General features: G+C 49.8%; 1 protein-coding gene across 1 annotated transcript in view; it reads left to right on the top strand.

Annotated features, from left to right (window-relative positions):
- The window catches only part of nhsl2 (NHS-like 2), a gene marked incomplete at both ends in the record, with an annotated part of 31,999 nt that extends 21,995 nt beyond the window's left edge, over positions 1-10,004 (top strand). The window contains 11 exon segments of the mRNA XM_084466447.1: positions 2,604-2,783; positions 3,483-3,696; positions 3,698-4,103; positions 4,105-4,383; positions 4,386-4,470; positions 4,473-4,683; positions 5,010-6,222; positions 6,999-7,211; positions 7,242-7,356; positions 8,400-8,559; positions 9,632-10,004. Coding sequence (XP_084322573.1) covers positions 2,604-2,783; positions 3,483-3,696; positions 3,698-4,103; positions 4,105-4,383; positions 4,386-4,470; positions 4,473-4,683; positions 5,010-6,222; positions 6,999-7,211; positions 7,242-7,356; positions 8,400-8,559; positions 9,632-10,004 — 3,449 coding nt within the window.
- Between the last annotated feature and the right edge of the window lie 9,996 nt (positions 10,005-20,000).

Genomic DNA, 20,000 nt, shown 5'->3' with positions numbered 1-20,000 from the left:
CCCTGCATTCCCTCGCTTTCCCTCTTTTTCTCTCCACCCTCTCTCCATCCCTCTCTCCCTCCCTCCTCCCTCTCTTCCACTCTCTCCATCCCTCTCTTTCCCAGCCTCCTTCTCTCCTCCTCACTCTTCCAGTCTCTCTCCCTCCCTCCTTCTCCATTTTTCTGTCTCCCTCCCTCCTCCTCCTTTCCTCTGTCTCTCTCTCTCCCTCTCCCTCCCGCCTCCTCTCCTCTCTTTCGCAGTAGATAAACAGAGAGACAGAAAGCAGACAAACACACTACTGTCTGACTGATTTAGTAACTGACGGACTAAATGGCTGGTCGTCGACCTGATATACTGACTGACATAAGGAGACACTAATGATAGAAGGTCAGATAGGTAATACGATCAGGTGAATCGTTTGTTTAGGAAATTGCAGGTCAGAATGAAATTTCGAAATAATGCAGCACTACGGCATAGGGAAGCTAGTTGTAAGCCGCCTGCAGATACATGGAAATACACACACACAAAGAGATAAATGAATGTTTTGATGGTTAAGCGTGTAATCGGGTCTGTATCTCTGACAGTGTTTGCTTCAGTCTGTCCTGAACCTACAGCCTGACAGGGTTTAGCAGTGCTGGGACTAATCCTTTTGGTCGCCAGACAAGAGCAGTCAACCCCAGAGCTACAATTAAATCCTTTGCAGATATATACTACTATGGTTGCTCTGTGTTTGAAATGCATAGAAATGCATAACAGTGCATGCACACACAATACATGCACATATGTACACACACAGTGGTCCCTCTGGTGGATAATGGTGACAGTGGAGACAGCATCTATTATTCATGGCTGTAAAGGACACATCACACACACACACACACACACACACACACACACACACACACACACACACACACACACACAAATATCTGACTGTGCTATCAACAGCTGGCTTTTACAATCTCAAAAGGATAGGCTGATAGACAGACAGACTGGTTGGCAGACACACAGACTGAGTGGCAGACATACAGACTGGTTGGCAGACAGACAGACAGGTAGGCAGACAGATAGACAGACAGACAGGCCGAGTGGCGGATAGGCAGACCGTTAGGCGGACGGATGGAAAGACAGACAGACAGACAGACAGACAGACAGAAGGCCAGACAGACATGCAAGCAGCAGACAGTGTGACAAATAGACAAACAGCGAGACCTCAAGGAGCACTTTGTCATTTTAACCTGACGTTCATCATCCGACAGACGGCCCCCTGACCGCAGCGGATACATCAACGTTGACACGGAAGCGCGCTCAAACCTTACGGACTCAGACGCACACACACACACACACACACACAACCCTCCCGGTACAGGAAAACGATCAGACGACGCACACACACAACGTCTGGACCCATCCGCGTTCATTTACCCATTAGAAATACAAGTCATCTGCAAACACACTGGTCGGGTCTCACACACACACACACACTCTAAAGAGTCCATTAAGGGAAGGAAGCTGACAGACGCCCGGCTTGATAAACACACAGATGGGTGAGAGGAGGGGGAAACAGTGGAGGGGGGGGCCTGCTGGAGTCTCGTATCTCGGGCTGCATTCCAGACCATGGTTGTGCGTTGTTTTTCACGTCACGGTCGACACGTGTCGCAGATGTACAGCCACGGCCGCGGCGTTCAATCGATTCCGCCGCGGATCTGCCCCCTCTTTTCCACGAGGTCGTCGTTTGGCGGGCGGGGGGGTGGGGGGGGGGGGGGGGGGGGGGGGAGGAGGAGATGGGGGAAGGGGGGGCGGGGTTGTCACGGAAACCGCCACTCACTAACCTGGCTCGACGGGGGCCACGCGGGCGTCAGCGTAATGGGAACCGACGCGGCCGACTCTGCGCGTCGACGGAGGAGAAGGGCCTCATAAAGCGGCGCAAACGGAATTACTCAAACGGACACGTCACACACTCGCTCGCTCGCTCTCTCTCTCTCTCTCTCTCTCTCTCTCTCTCTCTCTCTCTCTCTCTCGCAACATCTGGTCGAGCCAGCTGGCTCCAGCCAATATGGACGGCGGCCAAACATGACTGCGCGTCCGGCCTCGTGAGCAGTGTGTGTTACACACACACACACACACACACCACACACACACAGTCACAGACACACACACACACACACAAACACACACGAGGGCTGAAAAAACACAAACTCACAGACTGTCGGCTCCAAATATTGCATCTTCTCACACGGCGTTTTCTTGTTTACCGTGAAACACTCCAAACAACACCACACACATGCTCGCGGTGCACCCGCTTCCAGAGGGTTTCCCCCGGCGGTCACCGTCTGTACCGTCGAGCCGCTTAGCGGACACAGGCTTAAACGTCTCGCTCAAGGACGCCTTCAGGTAGACTGCGGAATTCGATTTTCGATCCATGAATCTTTCAGCCGTGGAGAGAAAGGTTCTGGGATCAAAACCCCCCCTTCCCCCCCCCCCCCCCCGATCATGTCCAAAAGAATCCCTGTTAGTCACGTTGGACAGGAAGGGGCCCTTGAGGCTCCTGGTGGCCCCTAGACCGTGACGGTGGTGGGGGGGGGTGCTGACCTCCGTGTGTGTTTCTCCGCCCGCTGCTCCAGGTGAGGGAGGGAGGTTCCTGGGAGTGGACCTGCTCCAGTGCTCCGGGTCCCCGGGGGCCCTCGCCGGCCTCCCGCCCTACTCCCTGGAGCCCCGCTCCCTGGAGCCCGTCTCGGACACGCCCCACCAGACCCTCCCGCTGCGGAAGACCCACTCGGACCTCGACACCAGCCTAGCTGCAGGTGTGTGTGTGAGAGAGAGAGCGAGAGAGAGAGGTCGAGGGAGAGTGTGTCTTGGAGAATGTGGGTTGTTACCTAATGAGTTGTAAACTTGCTACAATAACCTACTTTTATGTGTGCTAGTGTGGTTGTGTGTGTGTGTGTGTGTGTGTGTGTGTGTGTGTGTGTGTGTGTGTGTGTGTGTGTGTGTGTGTGTGTGTGTGTGTGTGTGTGTGTGTGTGTGTATTGTTCCCCTGCTGTCGAGTTGTAAACATTAGTACAGATCTGTCATCCTGTGGAAGTTGAGCTATATTCGCAATAACCTACTTTAAACCTGTGTGTGTTTGTAAGGCAGCCAACGTTGCCCTATATGTCCAGTCTTAGCAACATAGTATTTGTCCATTGTAACAATTTCAGAAGAGATAAAAACTGCTGAGATGCTGGTTGGTTGTTATGTTATTATTAGCAAGTATATTTACTAGAATTCCAATGACAATATTGTTGTATTAACACTATTTATCTGTATTAATAAATACATTACAAACACATTAAATCAGGTCAAAGCAAACAGAATCAATACGCAAAAAACTAAATTTTCTCCATCTTCCTCCATCTGCTCCGTCTTCTTTTCCATATTATTATCCATATTCTTCTCCTTCCTCTCCTTCCTCTCCTTCCTTTCCTTCCTCTCCATCCTCTTCTCCCCCCCCCCCCCCCCCCCAGACCCCAGTCTGGACGCGGCCCCCCGCGCGCTCCAGGTCCCGGCCGCCATGGACCACTCGGGCCTCCTCTGCTCCACCAACCCCTCCCCGTCCTGGAACGGCCCCAAGGGCTCCACCTTCTCGCCCTCGGCGTGGAACGAGGCGTACAGCTACAGCGTCAACAAGGGCCCCGCCGTCCCGCCCAAGCAGCACAGCGTCGGGGGCCACGCCCACAGCCAAGGGCCCCGGCTCCCACTGCAGCTCCTTCGCGCCGGACCCCTCGGGCGGCTGGAGAGGCGCCGGGCGCCACCACGCACCGGGCGTCGCCGCGACGACGACGACGGGCGCGGCCATGGGGAAGCGGAGCGAGACTGAGGGCGCGGCGGCCAGCCCGACGGGGGAGGCGGGGCCGGTCGACGGGGGCCGCGGCCGCGAGAGGTCGGCGCGCTCCGTGGCGGCGGCAAACGCCTTCAAGTTCCGCGAGCGCTCGCTGTCCACGCCCGACGACGCCGGCTCCGCCCCGTACTGCCTGCCGGCGCCGGCGAGCAACGGCGGCACCGGATGGCGGCCGACCACCACTTCCACCACCACCACCACCAGCAGCACACCAGCAGCAGCAGCAGAACCACGAGGGAACCACGAGCTACCAGCAGCACCAGCACTTCCAGGGCCTGGGGGAGAACTACGCTCTGCTGTACCCCAGCGCCAGCTCGGAGGACAGCGGCAGCACGGCCGACAGCATGTCGGTGGCGGCGTCCGACTACAGCGGCGGCGGCAGTGGCGGCGGCGGCGGCGGCGGCGGCGAGGGCCGGCTGAGGCTGCGCTCGCGCTCCATCTCGCTGAAGAAGTCCAAGCGCAAGCCGCCGCCGCCGGTGCGCAGCGTGTCCCTCATGAAGAACCTGGGCGAGGCGAGGGGCCCGTGCACCAGCACCACCACCACCACCACCACCACCACCAGAGCCTGAGCAAGCTGTACCGCGACGGGCGGCCCAAGAGCCTGCACATCCCGCGGAGCACTACCCGGACTTCCAGCAGGACTTCCTCCTGCTGCCCGGCGCCGCACGCTCCTCCAAGCCCAGCCCCGGCGACGGCGAGCCGGACCACCGGGGGGGCGGCAACGGGCCCCCCAGCCTGGAGATCCAGGGGCCCGACAAGCAGGGGGAGCCGGAGCTGAACTTCCAGGGTCACTGGCAGCTGGGGGACTGGAAGAGCGACCCCTACAGGTGAGGAGCGGGACAGCAGTCGGGGTTTAATATTCTGATATTGTTCTATTTTTAATTTAGTGAAAATCTTGGGGTAAGTTTAGGGTTAGGCAAAGGTCTAGTGATTTTTTTGGTTAGGGTTAGGGTTATAATAATTCATATTTTTTGTTTTGTTTAAATATAAAATATAAACTACAATTTCTTTATATTTTTCCATGAAAAAACATTGAAAAAGTGAAGGTTTGTGTGTGTCTGTCCATAAATGTCCTTGTGGCTGCATTCAGAATGTCTGCCGTGCACGTGGTGTTTGAACGTTGTCCTCCCTCTCTCCTCCCCCCCCCCCCCAGGTCTCTGTCTGGCTCCAGCACAGCCACCGGCACCACGGTCATCGAGTGCATGAAGGTGCGGGGCAGCTCCGAGTCCCTCCTGGACTCCCCCAGCATCTCCCGGGACGCCTCCCCCTCCCAGTTCTCCATGGAGACGGACGCCAAGGCCTCCTCCCCCTTCAAACCGCCGGGCCTCATGTCGCCGTCCAGCGGCTACTCCAGCCAATCCGAGACGCCCACGCCCACCGTCCCGTCCTATCACGCCGCGCCGGCCGGCCTCGCCGCCGCCGCCGCGCCGGGCTGCAAGATGCGCCCCAAGATCCCCGAGCGGAAGTCGTCCCTGCCGTCGCCCAAGGACCCCATGGCGCGCTCCCGGCTGTCCTTCGAGATGCCCGTCAACGCCCACCTGGACCTGTCGTCCCTGCGGCCCAAGCAGAAGGCCAGCCGGCGCCACTCGGACACGTCCACGGCGGCCAAGCCCGGCAAGATCAGCCCCAGCGCCTCGCAGGCGCCGCCCGTGGTCACGCAGAGCGAGCTCAAGACCGTCCGCCTGCGCGCCGTCTCCCGCGGCGACCTGGACGACTGCCCCGACGGCGCCTCGGACACCATCGAGGAGGAGGGGGGCGGCGGGCACGGCCGGGGCCGCGACCCCGACGACCCCCCGCCGCCGCCGCCGCCGCCCACCGCGCCCAAGCCCAAGCCCCCCGTGGCGGTCAAGCCGCCGCTGCCCAAGCGGCCGATGAACCTCCTGTTCAAGGCCCCCTCGCCGGGCTCCGCCTCCACCTCGCCGCTGGCCCCCCCCGAGTCCCCCCCGGGGTCCCCCGTGGAGCGGCCCGTGCCCTTGGGGAACATCTACAAGGTCATGCGGAAGCCCAAGCCCAAGAAGCTGTCGCCGCAGAGCCCCAACCCCCCGGGGCCCCTGGAGACCCCGCAGCAGCAGCAGCAGCACCACCACCACCACGCGCCCTACGACCCGCCGTACCTCCCCCTGTCGCAGTCCCTCTTCGACCTGCCCCCGCTGCCGGACCCCCAGCCCCTCATCGAGGACCCGGGCCTGGAGCCCGAGTCGGAGCCGGACGCGGAGCTGCGCGTGGGGCCGGAGGACGGCGGCGGCTCGCTGCCGTCGCCGTGCAGCGGCAGCGAGGTGCCGGAGCTGCAGGACAAGAGCAACACGCTGCCGTCGCGCATCACCGTGTCCTGCCTGGCCGAGCTCTCCGAGAAGAAGAAGCCCAAGGTGGGCGTGTGTCTGAGGAGGTCTGGGGGCGTCCTGGAGATCAGGACGCACCCCTTTCGATTGTGTTGTTTGTCGGAGTTTGGTGCAAGGTTTCTGTAAGATATACGGCAATTTGAAACCTTTGTGCATCCAAGTAGAGCTGGATATTAAGGCAGGGGTGTTTGGCAAGTCGTGTGTATATTGAGGTATTTACCATTGTTTTTTTGTAGGTTTTTTAAATTGCTGTTACTGCCCTGCGCTCTCTGCTGTGATATCCCGGTTAATTTCCCCTCTGGGATTTATAAAGTACATCTTATATCGACGTAGGAGGATCATCCACAAGAAATGTAATTACTTTGGTTTCATAATTCGTTCTGGGGTTACAAACACAAATCTCTCTCTCTCCCTCTATCTCCATCTCTCTCGCTCTCTCTCTCCATCTCCCTCTCTCTCTCTCTCCATCTCTCTCTATGTTTCTCTCTATCTCTCTCCGTCTCTCTCCCCCCCCTCCCTGCCTCTCTCCCCCCCTCCCTCCCTCTCTCTCTCCCCCCCCCTCCCTCCCTGCCTCTCTCCCCCCCTCCCTCCCTGCCTCTCTACCCCCCTCCCTCCCTCTCTCTCTCCCCCTCCCTCACTCTCTCCCTCCCTCCCTCTCTCCGCCCCCCCTCCCTGCCACTCTACCCCCCTCCCTCCCTCCCTCTCTCTCTCTCCCCCCCTCCCTCCCTCCCTCCCTCCCTCTCTCTCTCTCTCTCTCCCTCCCCCCTCCCTCCCTCCCTCCCTCCCTCCCTCTCCCCTCCCAGGTGCCGCCCCCCGTCCCCAAGAAGCCCAGCGTCCTGCTGCTCCAGGCGACCGCCCAGCCCGCCTCCAACGGCCCCGGGGACGGCAGCCCGCTGGGTCTGCGCTCTCCCCTCGGCGCCACGCTACCGGAGGACCCCCCCATCAGCCCCAGCCCCTTCTGTGGCGGCGGCGGCCTTCCCGGTATTCCCGGCGTTCCCGAGACGGAGGAGAACCACGTGGAGGAGGAGGAGGAGGAGGAGGATGAGGTGGTGGAGGAGGAGGAGGAGGAGGAGGAGGAGGAGAGCTCCAAGGAGTCGTGGCTACATGAGTTCTCGCTCCCGGAGCTGGAGGGGAAGACGGCGGGGGCAGAGATCGGACCGGGTAGGAGCAGAGGGGGCGGTTGTTGTAAAGGGGGCGGCCATCACACATCACACTCAGCTGTTTTATGATATGTCACTTGTAATACTACACTAGTACACTAGTACTACTACATACACGGGGGGTGAGGAAACTGCGGCCTGAAACTGTCAACTCTGTTAGTTTCTGTTAAAAATCATTGACATCATTGCTTTACATTACAGCAGTTACTTCAAGTTGTGCCTTGCTACATTAAAACAACCATCCGTGCTGTCTCTGTGATGTGCACATTTTGCAAGTGCAAAAATGTCCTACATACTTTCCCTACATCAAAACCAATGTAGATGCTGACCGGCAAATTATTCTTGAACGTAATTTGCAGAGCAGAAGGGTCATGATACAGATGGTGAGGGCTACTTTGAAGTCAATCAAACATTTAGGCTTTCTTACTCTCTGAACTCTGTCAAGACTCTGTCAGGTTGCATGCAATGCATTTGGTCTTTTATTCATTGAAGGAACGTTCTTTGAGTGTAACCTTGTGAACTTGGTGGTCTTTGATACATCATTGACTTTTGCTGGAGTTCAGTTTGGTGAGAAAGAAACTTTAAAGTGGGATGCTTCTGAAAGGATCTTGTATTTATGATGAAGGGGAAATACTGTGGAAGTGTCTTATTATTTTACTTTGTTGTCAACTCAGCTGGGAATTCCACCAGACTGTATTTGGGTTACATAAGAAATATTCCCAAATCGAATAGAAAGTTTCGTAGTCATTAGAAGCATGGAGTTATGGAGGAAGAACCGCAACAAAACATGAATACATTTCTTAGATTTATATTGAAGAGCTTTTGTGATCATTGATAGATGTCAACTTATCCCAAAATAGTGTGATTTCTGGGTTGGCTCACCCTGTAAGTCTGTGAACCAAAGATGAAATATAAATTATATTTTTTATTATTTTTACAAATAAACAGAACTAAAATAAATCTAAAATCACTTGAAACAATAACAATAATAATATAATATATAATTATAATTATAATTACAATGCATGTTTTTTTTTTATTAAGAAAACTGTTCTCTGATTGGTCCAGATGAGATTGAGGACCACACCACCTCTCCAGCCAATGAGAGGACAGAGCTCCACATCACCGAGGAAACGGATGACGGCATAGTCCCTCACACACCCACCACTCACACGACCGAAGATCTCTTCACCATCATACACAGGTAGGAACACACAAATACACACACGCACGCACGCACACACACACACACACACACACACACACACACACACACACACACACACACACACACACACACACACACACACACACACACACACACACACACAGGGCTAACACTTCTCAGTCAAGCTGTGTATATTTTGAAGTCCAAGCAACACTGTAAGCATTAAGGTCTTTATCACACACTGGGGAAAATCCAACAATCACTTAGAAATAGAGAAACCATCTGCCAAAAATACATAAACATCTACTGTACCTGCTCACAAACTACCAGACACACACATGCTTTACCTTCCAGACCGTCATCAACCGTCATTCAAATTATAATATTTAAATGAGTACATTTTTGTATTGAATAATACAAAGATATATATTATATATTATAGAGAGTGTATTTCTCTGGAACAGATAAGTTCATTTCTTCATGAAAGAGATAACATCATTATGATGAAATTGTTTATCTTTATATGGATATGACTTCTTCATAAAGACATTATTAGTATTTTATGAAGAGAGGGTTTTAGGAAACTAACCTCTGGGGATCTGAACAGGGGTTGCCCTGGCAACACTACAGTCAGGCTTTGGTAAGATGGAATGGAAGATTTTTTTCATCATGCACGTTCACATGCACACACACCAACACACAAACACAAATATTTTCATGCACGCACACACACATGCACACACACACACACACACACGCGAGCCAGTCTCTAAGCAACAACCTGTGACACTGCTGAAAATAGAACAAAAGGTAAAGAGGAAGGGGAAGATGAAAAGAAAAGGAAATTCTTCGTTCAAAGTCGTGCCACAACAAACAACAAACACAGTATTTATCTCGTGCTTTGGACAACAGTGAGCGATTTACATCACATGTCAAGAATGTGTGAATGAAAAAACGCGACTGGAAGTTTAACAATTTTAAAAACAAGAACGATCCGAAAAAACGCTTCACACTGTTGACAGATTATTCCTCTTCGTCTTCTCCCCCCCCCCCCCCCCCCCATCCCGTTCTCCCTCTTCTCTCCTCCCCTCCTCTTCCTCCCCCCCAGGTCCAAGAGGAAGGTCCTGGGCAGGAAGGAACCCGGCGACTCCTTCGGCAGCCGCCAGAACCTCGTCTCGCCGGTCAAGCACGCCGCCGCCGCCAGCGCCAGTGCCACCAGCGCCGCCGCCGCCGCCACCATCGACATCCGCTCCATGACCTTGGGGTCGAGCCAGAGGTCGAGCTCGCGCAACGAGAACTTCATGGCGCTGCTGCAGAAGAAGGGCAGCAAGACGTCCAGCGGCGGCGCCCGCGTCTCCGCCATGGAGCTCCTGAGGAGCACCAACCCGCTGGCGCGCCGCGTCACAGAGTTCTCCTCCTCCTCCTCCTCGCCGCCCGCGACCGACGCCCCGGAGGAGGCCGCGCCGGGGAACGGGCAGTGAGCGGGCGGACGGCCGGCCGGCGTTTAAGCGGGGGAAAAAAATTTGAACTGACCAGGGGGGAGGGGGCGGCTCTGTCGCGTTTTGACGGAAAGCTCGCAGGACCAATCGTCTGATAATCTGGACTCTCCCGGCCGCCCTCCCGACCGGGTCAACTTCTACAAATCAAACCACCAATCGGAGCCCTCCGAGGAAGCCATCGACCAATCGACAGAACCGCCCGATTCATATTGGAACACGCTCGGCCCGGAGACACATCGCCACCTCCGCGGCCGTGCTAACGCTACGGTTGGTAGCGCTCCATACCGTCGCTCTGGAGCGACAGGAAGTGATGTCATCTCTGATGGTATGTGGATCGTATCCCAGCGGAGGACAGACCCTCTGCACCTCTGCCTGTAAACAGCTGTGAATATCCCCTTCATCCATAGAACCAAGAGGGGCGGAGAGAGTGATAGAAGATGGAGGTGGAGATGGATTACTAGATGGATCAACAGGGTTGTGTACATTAGGGTCCGATGCAAGACACCTTTGAGGATAACCTAAAGCTTTTTGCCAAAAGCTTAACTTGGAACGATGAAAAAAAAGAAGTGGTGAATAGATTGGAATCTGACAGCCGCCTGGAATTCCACAAGGAGAAAACCGCAAGGTTCAAGAAATTCTGTTGTGTAGAATAACGAAAACGGGACACTTGAGACCCAGACTGTAGACTAGCGCCAGATACTCATGGTACTGTCTGTATTCAGAGGTAGCTTATTACAGGATACGCAAGGCCGCTAGCGAACATGAAGCACACGCTAAACCCGTGGATGTATCTGTGTCGGTGTCGTCTCTACGGTAACCAACCGCTACACCACAGCTGGAGCCAGGGAAACACCGAAGTACACGGGGAGTCTTGCGATTCGGATCGGACGAACCCACGGTTTCTTTACGGCGACCGGAACATTGAGGAACTTTCAGAATCCCACAACATTCCGGAATTACTCTCGGAACTACGCAGCGGTCCCACCATCCTGATCCAGGGAGCGACACAAAGAAGGACGGTCAACCAAAACTGAAGAGGTATTTGAGGAATTACGTCGAAGAAGCAATCACGATGGTGACGTTAAGTCGAGGACCAAAAAACGCGAGCACCCGGGACTTTTGCTCACCGTGTATAAAATCTGGAGACATTCCACCCGTCCTTTTTGACCACCGTCGACTAGGTCAACGAAGATGAAGGCGAACGTGCATGTGTGTGCGTGTGGGAGTGAGTGACTTAGCATTCGTCTCAAACAATGGCACAATAAAGACTGAAGGCTAAGCTCACACTGGCCTGCGACGATTAGCTTGCGGACGAGCGACATTCAACTGAAGCACTTTTCCATTTTGATTTGCTTTCATTGTTGGTCGTTTCTTGTTTAATACTGGCACTTGAACGATGCTGATCATTATATTTTTGAAGTCTTTTTGTATATTTTTCCCGCTCTTATTTTGCTGATATATTTTTCTTACATATTCTAGGCGGCCATATACTCGAATTGTACTGTATGTATCATGTAAAAAGATATAAATGATATATGTCAATGGACCTATATCAAATATATGTTCGATGATCAATGATCACTTAAGGAGGAAAGGAGGGGGAGAAAAAAGATCTAGACAACAAAATACACACAAATATACACATACACAAATGCAAACACAGACACACACACACACACACACAGAATGAACATGAGTACCATGAAACACAAAAAGTGTGTTTGAGTGTGTGGGTGTACACGTGTGTGTGTGTGTGTGTGTGTGTGTGTGTGTGTGTGTGTGTGTGTGTGCGTGTGCGTGTGTGTCGGACCAGGTCTGTGGAGTCTCTAGTAGTGCGTCCAGAGAGACAGTGAGACAGATCCTTGGTTCCTCTAAACAGGGTTTTAAAATGTCACCAGGTCTCTCATGACGGAGCCAGCCACGACCGGAGGGGACCTGCCGCGCATGCAGATGTGTGTGCACGTGTGTGTGTGTGTATGTGTGTCTGGTTGTGTGTGTGTGTGTGTGTGTGTGTGTCTAAAGAGGACATCCATCTGCAGGGGCAGTGTTTAACTAACAAGTCATCACACGCACAACTTTTTTTTTCCCAGAGCGAGGCAGGGGTTCCGGAATCTTTGCGGAGCTCCGGAGTTCCGGAACCAACCGATAGCTCATGGTCGGGACTTTTGACCACATGGTTTCGCCCCGGGAACCAATCAGGAGGAACTTGGTATCTCTGGGTGATTGAAGAGATGGTTTAAATGAGAAAAAAAAAAGGAAAATACACTGGCCTCCTTCATCAAAAGTATTATCTATCTCTATCTATCTTCTCTCACCCTCTCTCTCTCGTTGCTCTGAAAAATTCCTCTTCTATATTTCCTACTACCCTGGTTCTATTTTTCCCCTTTCTCTCCCTCTGCTTTCATTGTTTATTTGCATTCACTCTTTCCAGATCTCAACCTGTCGTCCTTTCACTTCCTTGCTGTCCCTGTCATGCCGTTATTCTCTCCATGACTTGTTACTTCTGTCTCCCTCTCTCTCTCTCTATCCCCCTCTGTCTCCTCTTTATCTTTCCTCCTTCAACCCCTCCCTCCCTCAGGCTCCTTCCTTCCCTTCCTCCCTCCCTCCCTAAGTCACTCTCTTTCTCATCTCTTTTAAATAACCTTGTCTCCTCCTCATCTATCTTTTCTTGCACTCCTCTCCTCGTCTATCTCTTCCACTTTGATCCGCTCTCTCCCTCCCCCTTTCCTCTACCCTTCCTCTTCCTGTCTGCATCCGCTACTCTCCTGCCGGTAGCGCGCTCTCTCCCTCTATTTCTCTACCTCCTTTCGGCTTGCATCACATTCTCCCCTTTGCCGCCCCTCTATTTCTCTATCCTTTCGCTATATCTGTTCCCTTATTCTCTCCATCTTTCAGTCCGTCTCCCTCTGCATTTAGGCCCTCTGTCTCTCTATCTCTCTCTCTCTTTTTGTATGCAGTCTGTCTCTCTATTTGCATTCAGACCCTCTCTATTTTGATCTCTGCATTCTGTCTATTTCTCTCTCTTGCTCTCTCTGCATTCAGTCTATATCTCTCTCCCTTGCTCTCTGCATTCAGTCTCTCTCTTCCTCCTCTGTGCATTCAGTCTCTCTCTTCCTCTCTGCATTCAGTCTATCTCTCTCTCTCTCTCTCTCCCAGTCTATGCATCAGTGCTTGGCAGACAACATGACACACAGAATGAATGTCAATGACTGTTAAAGAAAATGGTTGCTGTGTTTGAAGAATTATAAAGATTAAAAACATATATATGTACGCTCTATTGGAACCCATATTCTCTATCTGTCCCTTCCTCTCTGCAGAAAAAAACAATATATTGTTTCCATGAATAAAAAAAAACAGAACATCTTTGAATTTTTCTGGTTGCGGATGCTGCTGTGGTCCTTTCCCTTGGTTCTGGTCTGGAACTCGTTTCCATGGTGATTGTGTTCGGCTCTGTCTGTGTTTGAAGTACTTTTCTCTTCTTCTTCTTCTTCTTCTTCTTCTTCTTCTTCATCATCTCGTTCTTCTCCGGAATGTTATGAACAACTAATTTGTTCCCCCCCCTAAACCAACCTGACGCCACAAGTCATACGAACGAAGCAGCCCTCCCCACTAACTCCGCCTAGTGGGGGAACGAAGGAACTGCGCTGAATAACATTCCTTATATTATATATTCAGGATGATGACATCAAGTCATCATCCTGAATAATAGCAGAATCAAGAATTACAAAGAATACACTAAACTCTGATGAACAATTTCAAGTACAACACACAGTATAAGAATGGGCTACTTGGTTTCATCATTGGTTTCTCCAACCAATCAAATTGATCAAATGTGCACCTCGAGCATTTCTTCATCTGTGTTTTTTTTTTTTTTTAAATGACTCATAGCCGATCAAACGGCTGCCTCAGGTTTTTCTGAGGTCTTGTTAGCTAAATATTTGGGATACAGTGGGAGTTGACCCCAGGCCCTAAGAAGCCCCAGATTCAACATCTTAAAGTGGATAGCTATGTGGTATCAGTTCTCTGTAAGGATTTAAAATCAAGACGGAGAGAAGAGAATTGTGTGAAAGATATTTTCACAACAATATATGTCAAGGGTGCGCTCCGTTTCAGTTGAAGATTATTGCAGGAATTATCTTTAAAGGCTGTTATTTTCTCCCCCACTGAAGTTAAGAAACAAATTAATCCTCTTAATGCATCACTTTTAATTCACAGGACCTAAGCCCTCACAAGAATGGATGAGGGAGGGTGAGAGGAGAGAGATGAGAGGAGGGGAAGGGAGGAAAGGAGACAGGGGGGGGTTACCTTCCAGTGAATGGAGGGATTACAGGGGGAAAGAAGGAAGTTCATCCTCCCACCGTCATCCTAAATCTTCTTTTCGGCACTTTCCTTTATATGGCCATCAGTCTCTCCTCTAGCCATGTCTGCTCCCCTCCTCTATCCTCCCCTTTACTCTCCTCCGTTCTAACCTGCTTTTTGAGCTGTTCACTCTCTTCTATTATACTCTTCTCTTTCCTTCTCATCTCTCCTTCTCATTGTGGCATCAACCTAACACTCTCACCCTCTACTCTCTCTCTCTCGCTTTCTCTCCCCTTACTGTCTCCATCCATCCCTCCCTCTCCTCACTCTGTATTTCTGTCTGCATCCCTCTCTTTCTCCCTCCCTCCGACCGTCTCTCACTCTTTCACTCTTTCTCTCCCTAGAGAGCAGTGACTGATGTCATGCAGAGTCATTATAAATATTGATGTATTATTATATTATTCTAACTAATGACCTACTAATGTCTTCTCACGGCAAAACAGACACCTAGCAACCTGTTGCTAAGGGTCAACAACAAACAGACAAACACAAACAAGGCGGCTGTTACAATTTATAATACATGCAGATTAAACACCAAGTCGACTACTGATATCTGAAGTTATTGTGTCTCCAGAATTCCTTTGAATTCGCATTTAATTTGTTAAAGATAGTTTGTGAACACACACACTGTTTGTGTGTGATACATTTCATTTCAAGTGCCTTTCAAGGGACTCATGGAATTAGCAACTGTGCCAAAAGGCAGGCTTTAAATACAACATTAAACACTATAAATTGGGAACAGGAGGAGGAAATTGTTAAGGCAAGGCTGAACAGATGTTTTCAAATTAGGTTTAAATAGGGTTTCTCCTGCAGCTATTTACGCCATTAAACAATTTCTGAAGTAGACAGTTTCTCGATAATAAAATGCACCAATGCACGAGTTCATCCATCCAGGGACTATTTCTCCATCCCTTTTACTAACATATCCCAGCAAACATTTCCTCGACCTGCGTCTAAGCGAACAAGTCCAGTAGACGTCGAGTCACGACGTGACTTCATTTCGACATGAAAACATAATCATTAGAGGAATGGTGATTTCAAGGAAGACTTATTTTAGAGTGGTGTAACCGAATAAACACTCCCAGCAAACATTTATGCATTCAACAAGTCTAAAATACGCCGGGTCACAACGTGACTTTATTTCGACCATTTGCCGACATGAAAACATATAGGCCTAGGGAAATGGTGTTTTCGATGAAAGCTTGTTTGACAGTGGTGTAACTGAATAAACACTTTATATCTCCGTTTAAATTAACAACGATGTCACTCTGTAACAATAATGTGAACGGTCATGTTTACACATGAATTGTGCTATTGAAAAGTGTTATTATATTATATTATTATTCCAAACGCAATATGCTATCATGTATATGGTCAATATACGGGTGCTAAAATGTTTTATTCCAGCATTTACTCGAGTTCCATTTAGGAACTACTTTTCCTTGCGCACCAACATGTAATCCCTCCAACGCATGCGCAGGTGATATCATTTCACGGTCAAGTTCGGCACTCGGCAGCATGCAGGAGTTGTAGGCGAGTTTCGAAAAGACACGGCAATTTAAAATGCAACTGTATTTTTAAAAGACATTGACCTTTTATTATTTGCATGCTAAACTGTTGAATTTGAGGCTACATGGTGTATTCTTATGGATAGCGGCTTTTCGTATTTGTAACGTCACATACGAACTGGGAGCGGGAAGCTAGCAGGCTAACGTTAGCTTAGCCCTGAAACGGGACGCTGGCTACATCGGAAGCTATCACCCCTCTCGCTATGAATAATGAGAACAATGGGTCCTAAAATTGACCCAACAGTTCACGGGACTAACGCACGGGGAAAGGGCTTTGCCACCCGACCATACCCGTGTTTTATTTTCAAGAACACACAGCTTAACGTTAGCCCTGAGACGGGACGCTGCTGCTCCCCAGCTGGGAGGCAGCAGCGTCCCGTTTCAGGGCTAAGCTAACGTTAGCCTGCTAGCTTCCCGCTCCCAGTTCGTATGGAACGTTACAAATACGAAAACCCGCTATCCATGAGAATACACCATGTAGCCTCAAATTAAACAGTTTAGCATGCAAATAATAAAAGGGTAATGTCTTTTAAAAATACAGTTGCATTTTAAATTGCAGTATCTTTTTCGAAACTCGCCTACAACTCTTGCATGCTGCCGAACTTATCGGCGAAATGATACTACCTGCGCATGCGTTGGAGGGATTACGTGTTGGTGCTGTTTATATGGGTCGTTGTTTCTGTGTGTGCTGATCCGACCAAATATTTATGAGGCGTTTTATCTCCTCACTAGTCCACGTTTCTCCGCGGTTTGAGGGTTTTGGAGCTTTTTTTCATCTCGAGCCGCCGATGAATAAACAAATGGGTAAGCGTGAGATCAACAGGAAATAAAAAATTGAATAATTTGACCCATTCCGTGCTCCCTCCCAACATCCTCAATGTGTAGTTTTGGACCATTTTTTTCCGGTTGCTTTCACACCAGAGGAACCGCACCAAATTTAGGGAGATGGAGCGGATCGAGACCGCCTCTTCAGGGAGGTCTCGGACGGCTGATTTGGTGCGCACCAAAGTGCGCCGGTTGCATTCACACCAACGCAAACGTACCGAACCAAGGGACCGAACTCCTTTAGTGCGCACTAAATGCTGTATGTGTGAAAGCACCCTAAATGGAACTCGAGTAAATGCTGGAATAAAACATTTTAGCCCCCGTATTGGCCATATACATGATAGCATATTGCGTTTGGAATAATAATATAATATAATAACACTTTTCAATAACACAATTCATGTGTAAACATTACCGTTCACGTTAACGTTAATGTTAGAGTGACATCGTTGTTAATTTAAACGGCGATATAAAGTGTTTATTCAGTTACACCACTGTCAAACAAGCTTTCATCGAAAACACCATTTCCCTAGGCCTGTATGTTTTCATGTCGGCAAATGGTCGAAATAAAGTCACGTTGTGACCTGGCGTATTTTAGACTTGTTGAATGCATAAATGTTTGCTGGGAGTGTTTATTCGGTTACACCACTCTAAAATAAGTGTTCGTTGAAATCACCATTCCTCTAATGATTATGTTTTCATGTCGAAATGAAGTCACGTCGTGACTCAACGTCTACTGGACTTGTTCGCTTAGACGCAGGTCGAGGAAATGTTTGCTGGGATATATCTTAAGTTACTGCTGAGATATAGTTGAAGTGTCATAAGTGTTATATGCATCAATATTGTTTGTCAGAATCATATTTTGCCATCTAAACATTGAATGACTTTTGTGTTTCCATGCAATGTAATTGTAATTGTCGAGCTTGTCTTGTGACACTGCCATACAGGAGTGAAACAGACAATTCAACTCTGACTCCTCAACACAGGAAGGTTTAAATTGCAATATTTACCGTGTTGATGAATGGATATCCAATCTCCCACAATTATGTTTTTGTACGTGAATGTTTACTTCTTAATGTTTTATCAAAATGAAACATGATTGTTCCCATAGTATCTGGCGCCCTCTAACGGACAGTGGCCGCTGGTGCACAATTATGTTAACGTAATGCGACCACTGCATCAACATTTGCTCATATATAAAATCCAGTTTCTAAGGTATGCATTGTGGCAGAATAAACAGAGATTTGACTAAATTGAACTATCGTTTTTCCTTTTTTGGAAAAACAAGGTATACAATGGAGCAACGTCTTCCAGGTGTTTAGGCCTATAAGGTATACAGGCATTATCATTATTTGCATTCTACTAACTCAATTCTACAACTTTCAATTGATAGTGTTCCCTGCTTATTGTGATCATCTGTCTGCATATAGATCCAAGACAGTTGATCACAATTATAAATCATGTTTTTATATCTCGTTTGGCCTATGTCCTGACATATTCTAATAAAATGTGCTTGTTGTTGAGTGTTATTCTAGTGTTTGGAGAGAAAGAGAGAGAGAGAGAGTTGCTTTTGTTATCTGTTTTGTTTTGTTATCTTTTGTTCTCGCATTACTTTTTATTCTTTATTTATTTCATATACTGTTATTTATTGTTACTTATTGTTGTGATTGTGCTTTGGCAACACATGTAAAATGTCATGCCAATAAAGCCTATTGAATTGAATTGAAATTGAGAGAGAGAGAGAGAGAACGACATGTTTGCCTGTGTGTGTGTGTGTGTGTGTGTGTGTGTGTGTGTGTGTGTGTGTGTGTGTGTGTGTGTGTGTGTGTGTGTGTGTGTGTGTGTGTGTGTGTGTGTGTGTGTGTGTGTGTGTGTGTGTGTGTGTGTGTGTTCTCTTTCACTCACACACGCGAACGTACGCGCACGTACACACAACAAATACGCCACGCGCATGGGGCCAAACTATCAAGTCCCAGTCTTCCTGTTTCTGGTGCCAGTGCATGACACGTTATCTTTGTGACACGCGCACGCTCACACGCGGGAGCGCGCGCGCGCACACACACACACACACACACACACACACACACACACACACACACACACACACAGCTGAGTGACAGAGAAAGCCCTTTTTTTATCTAGAATTTTCCATTTTCTGCGTGAATAGAACATTTAAATGGGAAAATAAATTATAACCTCAAAAAACAAAAGCCGATACAAAGAGAGCAGCGACGGACGACAGGTGAAGGGAGGAGTAGAGGAGGAGGCGGAGAAATAGAGGCAGAGCGGCAGAGTCCAGCAGGGGAGAGAGAGAGAGAGAGAGAGAGAGAGAGAGAGAATCATTGGCAGGCAGTTATGATGAAGGATTGAGCTCGAAGAAGCGAAACTTTAGCGGAACTTTACGACCAACACCGGAGAAACATCTGCGAGTCATGGGGAATTTGAGTTAAATATTCTTCACACACACACACACACACACACACACACACACACACACACACACACACACACACACACACACACACACACACACAGTAACTGCTCGCAGCCCACATAATCACATAAGCTCGGTTCGACACTGTGCCGAGCTGCCGCACTACTACTGGTCGCAGTGAGGGCAGAGGAGTGGAACTTTCCCCGGGGAGCGCGTGGATGTCTTTGCTGAATGGATCCGCGTCACCGACTACCTCGCCACTCCATGCGCACACTCCAAGACGCGCGCACGCACGGCAAGACATGCAGTTCCACTACGTGGTGAGTGATTCGTGCACGTGCACCTGTGCTTGGTGGTAAAAATCTGTTTTGAAGTGTGTGTGTGTGTGTGTGTGTGTGTGTTCATGTGCGTGTGTTTATGCGTGTGTGTTTGTGTGTGTGTGTGTGTGTGTGTGTGTGTGTGTGTGTGTGTGTGTGCACGTGTGTGTGTGTGTGTGTGTGTGTGTGTGTATGTGCACGTTTGTTGGGGATTGTTAGGATAGGCCTACTCAAATGTACATTTTAATTTTGTCAGTTGGTCACCATCACTGATTAACGGGCCTACGTGTTTAATCTCCTCCATCGTCACACCATCATTCACCGGTGATAGGATTTTTATGACCGCAGGACTTTGAGTCATCTCCACGACGTCCTCTGCGCTGCTGCGCACGCACGAGTCTGTGGGATTTATAACTCATACAAACGTTCACATTCCGAATTGTTTTATTAATCTCAGAGAGGGAAATTGGTTCTG

Source organism: Micromesistius poutassou (assembly GCF_964030765.1).
Source record: "Micromesistius poutassou genome assembly, chromosome: 4".
Classification (NCBI taxonomy): Eukaryota; Metazoa; Chordata; class Actinopteri; order Gadiformes; family Gadidae; genus Micromesistius; species Micromesistius poutassou.
Note: the sequence above shows the minus strand (reverse complement) of the source record. Positions and strands in the feature narration are given on the sequence as shown.